Source organism: Acinonyx jubatus, chromosome B2 (assembly GCF_027475565.1).
Source record: "Acinonyx jubatus isolate Ajub_Pintada_27869175 chromosome B2, VMU_Ajub_asm_v1.0, whole genome shotgun sequence".
Classification (NCBI taxonomy): Eukaryota; Metazoa; Chordata; class Mammalia; order Carnivora; family Felidae; genus Acinonyx; species Acinonyx jubatus.
The window spans coordinates 97,103,194-97,119,810 of NC_069385.1; the positions used below are offsets into that span (position 1 = coordinate 97,103,194).

Sequence of the window (16,617 nt, forward strand, 5' to 3'; positions counted from 1 at the left end):
GGCTTGAACTCACGATACATGAGATCATGACCTGATCCAAAGTCAGATGCCCAACCTACTGAGCCACCCTGGCACCCCAAGCGTTTCTTGTTCTCTACATCCTCTCCAACACTCGTTTCTTTTATTTTCTATTTTAGCCTTTCTGATAGGTGTGAGGTAATATTTTATTGTAGTCTTGATTTGCGCTGAAGTCGGATGCTTAAACAACTAAGCCACCCAGGCGCCCTGAGAAGCTTTTTATTTTGATGTACTCCCAGTAGTTTATTTTTGCTTTTGTTTCCCTTGCCTCAGAGGACATATCTAGAAAAAAAGTAGCTATGGTTGATGTCAGAGAAATTACTGCCTCTGTTCTCTTTAAGGATATTTATAATTTCAGATCTAACTTTAGGTACTAAATCCATTTTGAATTTTTTTAAAGTTTATTTTTTTGAGAGAGAGGGAGAGTGAGTGCGCCCACATGTGTATGGGAGAAAGTGGGGGAGGGGAAGTGAGGTAGAGGGAGAGAGAGAGAGAATCTGAAGCAGGGTTCACACAATCAGTTTAGAGCAATACGTGGGGCTTGAACCCATGAACTGTGAGATCATGACCAGAGCCAAAGTCAGACCCTTAACCAACTGAGTCATCCAGGCACTCCACCATTTTGATGTCATCTTTGTTTTTGGTGTAAGCCAGCAGTCCAGTTCCATTCTTTTACATGTTGCTGTCCAATTCTCTCAACATCAGTTGCTGAAGAGACTTTTTCCCATTGTGTATTCTTTGCTGTTTTGTCAAAAATCAATTGACCATGTAAATGTGGGCTTCTTTTTGGGTTTTCTGTTCCCTTGATCTATGTGCCTATTTTGGTGTCATATTCTTGTCCTTTTAATGTAGGATTTTTTAATGTGCTCTCATTCCTGATATTTTGTAATAACTTAACACAGTTACAGTTGAATTCATGCACCACAGGGTTTTTCTTCATTTTTTCCTTTGTCATCTTGGCCTGATGCTTTTTGTGTTGAATTGTTTCGTGATAACTTTCTCTTATTTCTTACATGGAAACTGGTTAAGTTGAGCACTGTATCTCTCATAGGGTCAATAATAGTAAACTTCATTCTCATAGGAAATGAGCCATTCCATCTAGATTTTTCAAAGGACTTGTATAAAATTGTGCAAATTCCTCTATAGTTTTTAAAAAGTTCTTGGTTTCAGTAATTTGTCTCTCTTTGTTACTTGTTTGAATATTTGTGCTTTCATTTTCTACTGTTTTTTTTGTTTTGTTGTTTTTTTGTTTTTGCTTGATTATATGAGATTGTGGTTTTTCTATTTGTGTTTTTTTTTTCACAGAACCAACATTGTAATTTAATTATTAACTTCACTGATTTTTCCATTTCTGGTTTTTGGTATGTTTTTTGTTTTTGTTTTTTTGTTTTGTTTTTTGTTTTGTTATTACATTTATACTACTTCCTAACTTCTTTCTTTTTTCTTATATTTTTCTAGGTTTTACAATTGGGAATTGAATTCATTTATTTTCATTCTTTTCCTATTTTTTGCTTCCAGTATTTAAATTATACGTATTCTTTTTGATTATTTCTTCAATTGTATTCCCTTGGTATTAATGTGCAGTGTTTTCTCATTAATGCTACTTTTAGAGGGGCACCTGGGCGGGTCAGTCACTTAGGTCTTGATTCCAACTCAGGTCATAATCTCAGTGTCATCAGATCAAACCCCGTGTCAGGCTCTGTGCTGAGCATGAAGCCTCCTTGGGATTCTCTTCCTCTCTCTCTGCCCCTCCCCTGCTCTAATATTTATAAGCTATTTTCCACTCTTTGCCCACCTTTGTTTCAAATCTGCAATTAAATATATTCAGGGTTCATCCCCAGGTATATTTATCAGTTATAGTCATCATTGTGGTTTATAGAAGCTGCTTCTATAGTGTATTTCTTAGGAAATGCTTGTGAATACAGTGTTCTCTGAATTCTTACGTCTTAACATGTTTTCTATATTCTTGTTAGTTGAATGACAATTTAGCTGTCACTGTCTTGTCACTGACATTATAAGCTCTTGTCTCACTGTTTTTCTTTGAGTATCTTTGAGTTGTTCCTCCACTGCTGTCATGTATGTTGCTGATAGCAACCTAATTATATTTCTTTTGTAAGTGGCTTCAGGTTTTTTTTTTTTTTTTTGTATGGTAACCCAGAGGGTTAAAAAAAACCAAAACAACAATAACAACAACAACAACAACAAAACACCTTTATGTGTAAAGTCTGATAGCATAGCTTGTCCCAGAATTAAGAATTTATTGCCCCAGAATCCTTATAATAAAGTAGATCCAGGACTTCTTTTAATTTTGGAGTATTCTCTTGTATAGTAGTTTTTTTAATTTTTTAAAATGTTTATTCATTTTTTCAGACAGAGAGAAAGAGACACAACACAAGTGGGGGAGGGGCAGAGAGAGGGAGACACAGAATCTGAAGCAGGCTCCAGGCTCTGAGCTGTCAGCACAGAGCCTGATGTAGGGCTCAAACCCACAAACCACGAGATCATGACCTGAGCTGAAGTCGGATGCTTAACCGACTGAGCCACCCCAGTGTGCCTCTTGGATTATAGTTTTAAATAGAAGTTCTATTACATTATTTTGATTTATATTTTAAGGACTCTAATTTTGGATGTGTTGCGACTTCTTTGACTCTGTTCTCTCCTTCTGACCCTTATTATCTTTTTAAAAAACTGATTTTTATTGGGTATGTTTAGTTTTTTTCCCCCTCAGTACCTTTAAAAATATTAAATCTATTCTCCCTTGTTTTCAGGTAATTTAATCGTAATATCTGAGATTATTTTGTGTTGTCATTTTTTTTCCTTACATCTGAAAATGCTTGTGTAACATTAATCCAAGTTATAGCATTTGTTGCAGTTTTTTTTTTCTGCTTCATGTTTATTTTTGTATGAGAGAAATTGAAATGTTTGGGTTCTTATTTTCTGTTTTTCACTTAGTAGTTTTGTTTGAATATTGTCTGCAGATTCTTCTCAATTTGAAGTGTTTTATGTGTATGTGGACCTACAGTAATAGGGGTGTAAAAGTTTGAGCAGCTTACTAGGCTTCTTAATTCTAGAGCATCTCCTTTTTATGTATAGTGAAGTTAGCTTTTTATTTAATTATTCTTAATTATTTATCAGAGTGGGGGACAGGGGCAGAGGGAGAGAGAGAATCTTTTTTAATGGTTTATTTTGAGAGAGAGCATGAGTGAGGGGCAGAGAGAGAGGGGAACAGAGGATCTGAAGCAGGCTTTGCACTGTCAGCAGCAAGCCTGATGTGGGGCTCGAACTCATAAACCATGGCATCATGACCTGAGCCGAAGTTGGATGAGCCACCTAGGTGCCCCTTGATGTTTATTTAATCAATGGAATTAATTATTGGGATAGGTTAAGTATGCCTTCGGTTGGGAAGGTGGAGAAATGAGAAGTATAATGTGTGCATTTAATTATAATGTGGCACATTTAAGAGTACATGTCCAGCAAGTAGTTAAATACTGATAACTGTCTCATTTGCAGAGGGGAAGGAATGGGAGAGTGAACAGAATTGGAAGGGACTATCTTAGGTTGTGGGAAAGAGACCCTTTCACTATAAAAAAAAAAAAAGAAGGAAGGAAAGAAGGAAGAAATGAAGGATGGAAGAAGGAGGGGGAGGAAGAAAAGAAGAAGAAAAAAAATGGGTGGATGTAAATTCAGGACAGTTTGTTGGTTTGGTGGCAAGATGTTTAACTTCTCTTTCCTCTAAGGAAGTGTAAATTATCACCTGTTGAGAGGCAGGGAAAAGGGAATTTCTGTTGATTAAAGAACTTTTAGCTCTGTGGAGAATGTGGTACAGAAGAGATTAAGAAAATATAGAAGCTGCTTTGAAGTGTAGTTGAAGCTGGAAGTTATCATCTGGTCAACAGTGGTACTATATTTCCCCTCCCATTGCTATACTTAGAAGCCCAAGAGTGGGTCTGAGGAGGCTTTCCGTTTGATTAACTCAATATTGAGGTTTGCATAAGCAAGTGCTGTGCTTGAACAGTGAGGCAAAGGGATAAGAATCTCAGTTAGCAATTGAAATACTGAAAAATGGCGTCGAAACTGGATCTGGAGAGAAGTGAACACAGGACAGGACACATGATAACAGACACAATTTATGGATACTTCCTACATGCCTGGCTCTTTTCCCAGCATTGTATATGCATTCTCCCATTAAACTCAAAAGTCATTGAACTACAAGTGGAAAAAAGAAATTATCCTCTTAGAGGTGAGGCAACTAAAGAATGAGGAGATTAATAATGTGTCTTAGATCATGTAGCCATAATTTAATAACCACTGAAAATGTCTTTCACCAAATTGTTGAAAAATCATGTTATAGCCAAATAATCTCTCTCCAATATAGGAAATGATGATGGAACTATGGCCTCTACTATTTTTGTGGTATTTTAGCTAGATTAAAATATTGACCATCTTTTTAAAAATACTCATGTTTTCTAAATGATAATGCTAAGCCATAGCAGTACAAATATGAAAATACCATATTATTTGAAAAAAGTGAAGCCTAAAACAAATCATAAGGTAAAGGATTGTTGAAACCCCAACTTTTTGATGACAATGAAATAGCAAACTTTCATGAATCTTCCCTTCTGTGTCTTGAGATGTGCAAGGTACTTTCACAAAACCTCTTAATTTGTTTTCTTAATAAAAGAATCTTGGGAGTTGGGAGTATTAATGCCACTTCGACATTATGGTCAGATTAATACAGATTAATTAATTTATCCAGAAGTGCGGTCACTTACATGGCAGGGCTAGAATTCCAAGCCTAGTTTGTGTGATTTTCCTCTATGCATGATGGGTCCCAAACTTCTTGTCTATTTATTTGGTAACCCGGGAGAAGCTTCCCTAGTCTTATATCTTCAGTATATCCTTTGGTATGGTAGAGATTTGTTTACAAACTAAGAATAAACCATGAATTAAGATCAAAGTCAAAGTATTTAATAACAAAGTAAGGAACTTCCTCAAAATTAAATTATATTTTAGTGGTCACACACCTGATTTTGAGGGTTGCTATGACCACAAACTAAATTATTCTCCATTCTTTTAAATTTTTTTTTGTGGGTAAGTACCAGTGACCACAACATGAAAGGAAATACACATACAATGCAAGTTTTACGTATCTGTTTTTGGTTAAATTTCCTTAAAAATAGCTGCTTTTTGTGGAATAAATCGTCGTTGACATTAGCTGTAGAAATTGGATTTAGGGATAATGTTCAGCATAGCATCTTTTCAGTTATTTTATATCAAATAAGAAGTTAATAATAGAATGCAAAATGATAGATTAGAGCTAGGGGCATTTGTTTTCCACCAGCCAAACAAATTAGCATGTGTCAGGTTTTCCACGTCATGAAAGCAATCAGATGATCAGGTTACGTCACAATACTGCACTTCACAGGTTAGTTGTGTACTGCATTTAATTATTTTATGGAGAATGGCTCCAAAGAAATCATCCTTCATCTCCCAATGAAACATTATTCAGAGAATCAAGAGCATACTTCTAGGTAAAGATTATTTGTCATTGTCTTATGATAACCAAACTCCGTAATTTCACAACAGCGAGTGCTATAGTGCTGTGAATAAATGTTTCTCCCCATTTCCTTTATCCTCTTGGAATCAAGTATTTAAGAATAAATAGCCAAGTCCTTCTTCCTTCATATGCTCTTTAGTTGTTTGTAAAGAAGGGGACATAAAGCTTTACATGTAGTCATGCGTTTCATTCAGCACAATTCTAAATATTGTAGGTGATAAAACACTCATGTAGATATGTTCCTTGCCTTCAAAGAATGTACAACTCAGGAAAACAACACTTCCATAAACAAGATACCTGTTGAACAGCATAGCCATCATAAAACTCAGTGCCAAGTGTAAAACTGTACAGTGTCATTATCGTTCACACAGAGAGGTGTTGGTAAGCGAAACCAAGGATGTATAGTCTCTTGAGATGTGGGCTAGAGCAGTGGTCCCAGTGGCCACCGTCCAGCACTTTCTGGGAACTTGTTGGAAATGCCAATTCCTGACATCTACCCCACACCTATTGGATCAGAAACTCTGGGGTGAAGTCCACAATTTTCAGTCTAACAAATTCTCCAGGAGATTCTGTTGCAGCTAGTATGAAAATCACTGCTGTAGATAATAAAATAGTGATATTCTATTACTATTTATTATCTAGTGATAGATAATAACATAGTGATATTTTGTTCATATGATGATGTATCATTATGTTTAAGAAGTAGGAATAGAAAGAAAATAAATCCTCAAATAATTTGGGGACTTCATTATTGATAATCCTTGATGATGATTAGTAAGCTTTTAAAAAACCCTCTGCTAATTAGAATAAAAAAATAAGGTGAAGTCTTCAGAGTAGTAAAAGGAGATAGTTTTTTGTCAGCTAAAGTAGTCATGTAATTCCAGATTACTTGTTTCTCCTATTTGACAACTGCCCTCCTCCCTTTATATACAGAAGATCTAAACTACAGATTTGCTTAGCAAGTCACATATGACAGTACCTGGAGGTATGGGAAGGTAAGTGGCCTAATGATTTAAAGATACACCATGTCCCTCACATCATCAGAGTCACCTGGGTGTGTTAAAACCGACTGCTGGGCTCCACCATCCAGAGCTGCTGATTTGTTAGGTCTGAAATGTTGTGTTTTGAAGTTCTCACATGAAGTGAGGCTGAGCTGGCTGATGTGGGGGGATGAATCGTCCTGTTCATCTTAATGTTGAGTTTAGATGTAGTCATTGTAGGATTTCTCTGTTTTATTAAGTCCTGACAAATCCCTTTTCTTTAATTTTTCAGACTTGGTAACCTATAGCTTTTAAACTTAGTGGATCCTACATATATCCTTGTTTCTCTGATATTTTCATTAGCTTTTCTGTAGAACCATCAGGCCAGCAGCACTCCCCCTCCCAATGTGGTTAATTTACAGGAAACATCATTCTTTGCTCCCTCTGTCATCACTTGTCAGCTGGTGTTTGTAAATAAAATTGGAACAGATGAAATATTTGGCTTTCGCTGGTATTTCACTGGGCCTGTGAAATGCAAGAATTCATAAAAGTGGGAGAACACTGTTACATAAAGTGAGACGGTTGAGTTTTTTTTCTAAGTGCTGATTATGTTAGCCAGGTTCTTCGTTTTGTGGTTCATTTTTTACAGTTTCGGGAAATTCATTAGAATCTGAAACTCTGGAAAACAATGTTGGCATATGCATCGGTACGTGTATCCTGAGACTCTTTACCCTTAGATCTGTTTCCACTCAGGCATTTGAAGCATTTACAAGAAAAATGCTTTTGTTTTACTTTCTTGCTCTCATGTAGAATGAAATGTTTTTTCTGGTATGAAGGAAAGTGTGGCATAATTGCAGAGAACTTTGCTTGTTATGATGCAACATTTGGCTGAACAGAAAACAAAATATGGCTCCTAATGACTGTTAGGTTTCAGAAAGCCTAAATGTTTGAGGGTGTGTCTGTCTGTGTCTGTGTGTGTATTTTAGGAGGCTTCTCCCCCACTACCCCTTATTTGTGTCTCGGCAGTTTAATAGCTGTATTGATCTGTAAATGTTACATATGTTATGAATAAATTCAGCTAATATTTATAAGCAGAGTGTCAGATACTTTTGTATACACTGGCATTTTGGGAAAAAGTTTGAGGATGCTAAAAGGTGGATGTAAAATAAGATGCTTAAATAATTTGAACATAGTAATTTAAAGGCATAAAACTGAAAACTAGGATAGTTTTTATAGCTACCTAAAAATAAGCATTTTAAACATATAAAATGTTTATTTTAAATAGGTAGATACTATGGGGCGCCTGGGTGGCTCAGTTGGTTAAGTGTCTGACTTCAGCCCAGGTCATGATCTCATAGTTTGTGGGTTCGAGCCCCGCGTCTGGCTCTGTGCTGACAGCTCAGAGCCTGGAGCCTGCTTCAGATTCTGTGTCTCCCTCTGTCTCTGCCCGTCTGCCACTCATGCTCTGTGTCTCTCAAAGATAAATAAACATTAAACTAGTTTTTTTTTTTAAATAGGTAGATACTAAATGAAAGTGCCAAATAATTTCAAGTAATAGCCTATAAATCCATTTAATGAAAGCTTTATTTGTTTTTAAAATGCAACTGTTGCTTACAAGGTCAAATTAGAATGATCAATTCTTATAGATCCAAAAGAATGTTCCAATTCATTGGGTCCAGTACAACAGAATGATCATTTTTAAAGTAAAAAGGAAGATAAAAATATGAAAGGATTCATTTCACCCTCTTGGTCTTTTTCTAGATTGTCTACATTTTGGTAATTTGTTCTTCTATTGAAATCCTATCATTGTTTCGCCAAATTACAACAAAAATCTCCTTGGAATTTCTATTGAAATTGTACTAAATTTTGATTAATTTGGAGACATCTGACATCCTTATGCTATGAAGACTTTATAGCTTCAAAACTATGAAAGAGACTTTCTATCCATAAGGAGGATATGTATCTCCTTTTATTTAGGCTTTTTACCTAATTTGTTAATAGAGATCTATAATTATACATAACAAATCTTGTATTCTTGTTAGAATTTTTCTTAGTCAAAGTTTTGTTTGCTATTTTATTTATTTAACTTAGTTTTTAATTGAAGTACAGCTGACACACAGTGTTATAGACAGTTTCAGGTATACAACATAATGATTCAACAATTCTGTATATTATGCTGTACTCACTGTAAGTACAGTTGCTGTCTGTCACCATGCAGCGTTATTAATAATCTGGAAGTAATTTTTATGTTTGTATCTAATGTGCTTTAATACTCACTTATATATATTTGTTTTATAAGCATGCCTGAAAATAGAATTCTCTATTTTCTTTTTTTACCTTTAAAAGGGAGAAGTGGGACCTCCGGGTGCTCCAGGTCAGGATGGATCACGGGGAGAGCCTGTGAGTATCTTCTTAATTGTGTTCCAAAAGATGAGGTTCGTTTCCTGTCGTGAAATCCTCTAAGTGCTCCTGTCAGATGCCCTGTTCTTGTTCAGTAACTTTCAGTCTGAGATGTCGTGATGTCGTAATGTCTCTTTATGGAACACTGTAAAAAAGTGAACTATTTAGTCCTTTTTGCAAAACAGGAAGAATGTTGCCAGCAGACAGTTCCCGTGCAGTATGAATTATGATCACGAGTACTTGCGCCTGTGCAAACAAATGGCTAATACGAACAACAGGGTCTGTTGCTGACCCTTTAGTCAGTGTCACCTTGTTACTGGTTCGCTGTTTCGTAGTCTGCTTTCTGGGATCATGTGTTCAATAAGAATTAAGGTAAGAGGGGCGCCTGGGTGGCTCAGTCAGTTGGGCGTCCAACTTCAGCTCAGGTCACAATCTCACCGTTCGTGAGTTCGAGCCCCGCATCGGGCTCTGGGCTGATTGCTCAGAGCCTGGAACCTGCTTGCGATTCTGTGTCTCCCTCTCTCTCTGCCCCTCCTCCATTCATGCTCTGTCTCTCTCTGTCTCAAAAATAAATAGACATTAATAAAAAATTAAAAAAAAAAGAATTGGGGTAAGAAACATGATGGAGAAACTACGGATTCTGAATCCTCAATATATGTGTCGTTAGCAAGTGCGCCAGGGGACTCAATTTCACTTACAGTCTCCCCCGCCTTTTATTCCTATAACTCCTGGCCGACATTGGCCAACATTTAAAGATCAGCAGGTCTCATTTTATTCGTCAAAGTTACTTATTGTTAGGGAATTTGCAGTTTGTTTTGGGGATAACTAGATTAAGAAATTAAAAAATCGCCAAGATATATTGCAGTTTATCACAGCATGTTCACGTGAGCCCTCAGAGTCTAAATACTGGACAGAAGAGGGAGAGAGGAATCATTAAAGCCTCTTACATGGACAGACTGAACTCCTCTTAGGATGCCGCAATCAGATATTGATTAACTTCTCATCTTGTGTATTATAATGCATTAGCGCAAGTTCTCTACACAGCTACTGCCTTCAAGGAACTTATAATCTAGTAAAAAAAAAAAATGATGCAAATCCTTGCCAACCTGCGGCAATTTTTAGTAAATGCCAAGTAGGGATTTAACATGGAATCTGAAGGCCAGGGTTTAAAGATAGTTTCTGCCACACTCCAGCTGTGCAAGCTTGGCTAAATCAGTTTGCCTCTTTGAAAACTTTTCTCCTTATCTGTGAAGTGTGCATACTTAACCATACCTACTTTGCTGTGTTGTTGGGAGGTTTACATAGGAAACATGAAAAAAAAATGTGAGAACATTGCACAAATGCATGGAGTTATCTCAAGTGCAGAAGCAGTATGGAAAGGGAATCTTGTATCATGAGAAATATTTACCAAGGATTTGGGGCTAGATTTTATCTTGAAAGGGTGACTGGGAAAGAAAGGAAGACAAGAGGGAGAAAGAATATTAGTAAAGGCACACAGGCTGGGATGGTTAAGTGTGTGCCCAAGAAATGATGAAATGATTTTTTTTTTTTTTTACTGTTTATTGAGAGAAAAGAAGAGAGAGAAAGAGAATCCCCAGCAGGCTCCACAATGTTAGCGCAGAGCCTGATGCAGGGCTCAATCTCAGGAACCATGAGATAGTGACCTGAGTGGAAACCAAGAGTGGATGCTTAACCGACTGAACCACCCAGTGCCCCATGATGAATTGATCTTAATGAGGTCCTGAGGCTGCACTGATAGGTCCTTACTGGGCGGTAGGAAGTGAAGTTGGGAAGTTGGATAGAATCATAATATGGAGATCCTCAACTCCAATTTGGGAGAGAAGTAATTCGGGAAGTAAACTTTTTTCACTTGCCGTGGAAGTGACATGAGAAAACAAGAGTAATGTGATATAAAATAGTGCTTTAGAGGCAACTATGAGCTCCTGATAGATTCAGGATGGATTGAAAAGAGAAGAGACTAGAATCAAGACGTCAATTTGCTAACTATTTTGACAGACTGGGCATGGGCAAAATAAGGCCTCAGGGTGTGAATTGGAATGGAATGTGAGCACCGGATGTCTGACTCATAATTTTTATTATTAAGGAAGAATTCTAGGAGTTGGTAACTGTATATGAGAGTGGGTATGTTTATTTGTTCTTATTTCAAACAATATAAAGTGTGTGTGTGTGTGTGTATGTATGCACGTGTGTGAGCACATGTGCATGCATGTACATGAACACGGGCTGGCCAAGGGAAGACAGACAGGTGAGAGAGAGAAAGTTCAAATGGAAGAGGAGAGGGAAATAAGAGACAACTGAAATGAAAAACAGGTTATAATTGGAGTCGAGTGTGTTTTAAGTCTTTGAGTCAGTTATTTGGAATTGTGACTCTTCCCACAGAAACAATGTTAGAAAGGGTAGACTGACCAACTGTAAATGTGAGCAATTATGCAGTGTGAGTGGCATATATTTACTTTAAAAATAATACTGTTGGGATCCTGTTAATTAAGCCAGATAGGATAAATAGGAAATTAGGGGCCCTCAGGGGCTCTTTTCCTCTCCCAAGGATGCCTGTTCCTTACAGCAGCCAGAAGCAGGTGCCCATCTGTGTTTTCTTGTGCCCTGCCTGCTCCCACTTTGTTCAAGATTTACCTTCATCTAGAACTTTTGCACTTTTCCATCCCAGGCAACATGGCCCTTCGGATTTAAACCTTTTCTTTCTTTGCTCCCTTCCTGTTTTCACTGCGTTCCCAGAATGTATACGGCATTGGTTTTAGTGAGAGAAACACCGGGACTGCCCATGGAGCCGTACAGACTCGCAGGGGAGGTAGACAGTAAAGGGATAAAGAAACAAAAGCTAATTACAAAGTTCCAAGGCAATCAAGGTGCTGGGTCAGGGAATCATGGTAGTGGGACGGTGGAAGTATCTGGAATGTAATCTCTTCTAAACCAGCGACATAGAAGACTGGGAGTTACCAAGTGTAACTCTTTGGACTCTCTCCAGTTCTGTCCCACCAGATCAGGGAAGGCAAGAACGGTCCCTACCCCTCCTCTCCCTCTCTTTCTCTTTCCTGGAAACCTCTGGAGAAGAAGCCAGGATTCCCAGGCCAGAAGACATATTCTCGTAGGAAAGCAATTAATAGATTAAGCATCTAAAATTGGCCCACCTTATCTGGATAGAATTCTTGTGATGTGTATTATTTTACAATAAAGAATGTAATTACAAATTATTCCCTTCCTTTGGCCATTAATGAAAACTTGGTTGTTAGAAGTAACATCCTGGGAAGATTGATCTTTACCATTTGTGGAAAAGCTTTGAAAACAGGAGAAAATGAAAATTTTTATATTTGGTAATGCAAACAAATGAATATTCTTCCATTGCATGTGGATGTGGGTTGTAAGTATTTATGATGAATGATTTAGCCCCGCTAAAAAGGACATGTTCACTTTGTTTTATAATGTGGCAGCCAAAAATTAATGGAGCTTAAATTGGAAGGGCAGAAGCTCTTAGAAAAATGCTTTAAAGCTAATTAAACACAGCTTGTAGCAGCCAGATCATGGTTCATCCCTGTAAGCAGATTGATAAATATGAACCCTAATTCCTGGAATTCAAATTGAGGACAAAGGCTATATTTCATTGGGAAAAGATTATATTGTCTAAAGTATAATTACATTCAAATGCCCATACTTTGAAGTTTAAAGTCTAGTATAGGCCAATTCTAATGGTGATTTAGTCCCAAAGGTGATTTACTTTCTAAGTGCCAAATTATACGTACTTAACTTCAACCCAGGTGACCAGATACTCAGTTCTAACACTTGGTGGACATATTATAATTGGTTTCTACCACGGAATGCTCCGTTTAAGGATTATAGTCTGATCATTCATTGTGCCAGACATTATACTATTCCAGGAGAACATGAAGATTAATTTGTGAGGGCCCTGCCCTCAAACAGTCACACGAGCCAGTAGATAGTTTAGTAGAAATGTTAAGGAGGTAGGCACATGGGGTCTTGCAAAGTTGAAGAAGATGTGTGTAACACTACATGAGTTTGGGATCATCACTTGGCCCAATTCATTCTTCTTTTCTTTTTAATAATAGCATTATTGAGATATAATTCACATACTGTACACTTCACTTGTTTAAAGCACATAGAGATACATTCCTAAACAAGCTAGTCTCTTGGCCAAATCCTGGAAGATAAATAGGAGTTGTCTAGTTGTTTGGCCTGGCAAGGCAGGAACCTGTAGCATATTCCACAGTGTCAAAGTAAGAGAAATCATGATACTTTACGAAAAGCTGACAGTAGTTCAGGCTGCTTAGGATACATGAAAAGGATGGGATAGAAATAGAAGATGAGGTTGTGGGGGTGGGTAGCAGCCAAATCCAAAAGGGCCCCATATGTCTGTGCTGTTCGCCCTTAAATCTGACAGCAGTGGGACCTTTTCAAAGGTTTTGAGTAGGCAAGTGAGTTGATCAGAGTTAGAAAGTTTAAAAATGTTTTAATGTTTATTTTTGAGAAAGAGAGAGAGAGTGTGAGTGAGAGAGAGGTAGACACAGAATCTGAGGCAGGCTCCAGGCTCTGAGCTGTCAGCACAGAGCCCTTTGCAGGGCTTGAACTCGCGAACTGTGAGATCATGACCTGAGCCAAAGTCAGACGCTGAACCAGCTGAGCCAGCCAGGTGCCCCAAATTCAGAAAGTTTTAGAGAGGTGATTCCCACAGCAGAAAAGAGAATAGATAAAGGTGAGCTGAGGTAGAGGACAGAGCCTTGCAGCTGTCTAGCTGGGCTGTGCCCCAGTACAACTAGGGCATGAACATTGAGAGTGGGAGGGAGTGGGGTGGGACTGGTTTGAAATGAACTGAAAGGTGGACCAGCAGGGTTCGAGGATCAATTGCATGTGTTACTTAATGATGAAAAAGGATGACTCTCAAAAGTTCTACTGCATGGATGATAGCACAGGGAGACCAAGCAATAAATAGGAAAGAGAGCAGGGAGAATAAGTTTGTACTGGGGGAGATGATCGTACGATATTTTCACATGGGACTTGCTGGATAATAACCAAGACATTTAAATAGGTGTCCTGTGCTTTGGGTAATGAGAAAAGAATAGACATGTACAAATGGAGGCTAATACAATTCCAATAAGAGATAGTGGGTCAGATTCAAGGAAATTATAGGCGGATTTTGTGAATAACTAGGGTGTACTAGGTTGAAAATGCCCCCCCCCCCCCAAGATAATCAGACCCTCTAATGCCTGAAACCGGTAAATGTTATCTTACTTGAATGAAGGGCATTTGCAGATGTGATTAAACTAGGATATGGTGATGGAGAAACAATCCTGGATTGTCTGAGGGGTAGCTGATACAAGTTCAAAGGTGCTGAGAGCAGAATTAAAGTCTCTCAGAGGCAGAGGTGAGAACGTGGTGGCTGAGGTGGGAGTGATACAGCTACAAGTCAAGGAATGCTGACAGCTACCAGAAGTTGGAAGAGATGAAGAATGGATTCTCCCCTAGAGCTTCTGGGGGGAACACAACCCTGTTAAGCTCTGGACTTCAGACTTCTGGCCTCCAGAAGTGTGAGAGAATAAAATTCTTTTGTTTCAAATGACCAAGTTTGTGGTGACTTTTTTTTTACAGCAGCCACAGGGCAGTAGTACATGGGGGCTTGTTATCAAATCATTTGTGGAATGGACCCGTGTCAAAAGGCATGTGAGCACATACTGATACCTATCATACACTTAGTAGTAGCACATGTATCGATTAAAACCATTTGGGATTAAAGCACATAGGTAAACAAGTTTCAGTGACAGTTTGGTTAAAAGCAAGGCTCCCCAGCCACAGATATCTTCTGATTTAGAAATTTTGCTAAACTGTCAAGTGTTTTTTAAACCTTAATGCATGAACTTCTCATTTTTCTATTTTTGTGTCATTCGATTTGGTACCTTTTGGCCCATAGGTCTTGCACCGTTGGAACAGTTTAAATGTCTGATACTTAATGTGTTATATATATAAACTGTGTAAAATGTATGTGGATTTAAACATAGTTTAAAAAAATTGATACTATATGAATGTGTATGTATAAAAAATAATCTGCACGGTAAACATACAGTTTAATCCTGTTTTGGTTATTTGGCTTATTTTTTCCCCAGGTTGGTTTTTGATGTCTGTTATGTTCCATTTATTTATCTGTATTTTATTTTCTCCCCTGAGCATGCCATTGTTTTTGTAATACATTATAAAAAAAATTGAGGTCTGGATTGTGAGTGGCTTACAGTGTTTCCTTTCTCTTCTGTTTTTAAAATATGTTAAGCTTGTCAGATGACATTTTCATTTTTGTGCCGAGGAATAGAGAACAATCAGATTGCTTCAAGGAATCCTCATGTGTTTTCACAAATCACTCCGATTTTATCTTGGGCAGTTAAGTGGATGGGATGACAGGGCACCGACACACCAAATTCAATTAGTTGAAAAACAAAAACTGGAAACATCCATATTTGACCAAATGAACGTTTAGGGCAAATCATCATGTTGACCAGCTACTTTCCCATGGCCCATTGTTGCTGGCCAAATTATCTGTGGTGTCAACATTTCCACTGCTTTTTTGTCATAGCTGTTCTTGTCCTGCTGCTCAATCCTGATGACGTGCTGTATTTAGGGTAACATTTTTCCTCAGACGGTCTGAGGCGTTTGCTTGCTACTTCTCTCCTGATCAGCCAGCCCCTTGTGGCTCATGGCGAAGATGTGTAAGCAGGGCCTGGACTCCACTCTTTGAGCCAAGATCCCTGGAGCTCCATGAGGATGAGAGAAAGGATGGCACTTTTTCTGGAGCTATGGAGGTGAGCACACGTTTCTAAAATAAGCATGTGTTAAGCCCTTTTTATTCTGGAAATGTTCTCTGTATCATTTTTCTAGGAATGAAGATGTGGTGTTCCCTGTACTATATATTTGAGGACATTGGCTCATAGAGGTTTCTGTTTCCTTTCCTCATGTCTTTCGAAAATTTCTAAACCCCCATGTTGTGCTTGTGTGTATGGTGTAATGTTAGCTGCTGAACTGGTCCAAGTCATCATGTACTTAAGAGACGAGTAGGTGTTTTGTTTAATTGCCTTTTCTCTGGTGTGGTGATTTGACTTGTCATTTTTCTGCTTATAAGCCAAAGACATCCATAACCTTCTTGGGAGAAAGTTAATGTCAAAAGGCTATGGTGGTTTCCCATGTGGAATAATTCACTTTATTATATTAGCAATGTGGAGGTATCCTTATTTACCTACTTGACTGTATTTTTTAATTTATATTGAGAAGGAAGAAATTATTAGGAAGAGAAAAACCCAAGTTTTGTTTTTGCTCCTATTTGATTGGCATTTGAGTAACGAGCTTTTTAAAATATTCTGTAGAGATTTGTAACATCTTTTTCCCACTCTTCTTTCAGGCACCAGGAAGGACACATCCTTGTTATGTGTTGAGTGAAACAAGCTTAACCCGATGTTTCCTGAGAATTTCACATGGCATTTCTTAGTTTCAAGGCAGCTGGCATTTAACAACTTAGAATATTCCAAAAATTGAATTGTATTTATTATTGTAATAATCCCCTGCTGATTCCAGGGTGGGTTATGTTTTAAAACCTGATTGAGAGTAAACCCTTAGAATGAATTTTGAAGTTGG

At 37.9% G+C, this 16,617-nt stretch overlaps 1 protein-coding gene across 4 annotated transcripts in view; it reads left to right on the forward strand.

The window, feature by feature from the left end:
• COL21A1 (collagen type XXI alpha 1 chain) overlaps window positions 1–16,617 on the forward strand; it is a 199,054-nt gene that overhangs the window by 149,663 nt on the left and 32,774 nt on the right. For all 4 annotated transcript variants that reach the window (XM_053222660.1, XM_053222659.1, XM_053222658.1 and 1 more), the window contains one exon: window positions 8,902–8,955. In XM_053222660.1, the coding sequence (XP_053078635.1) occupies window positions 8,902–8,955 (54 nt within the window). The remainder of the gene's footprint in view (window positions 1–8,901; window positions 8,956–16,617) is intronic.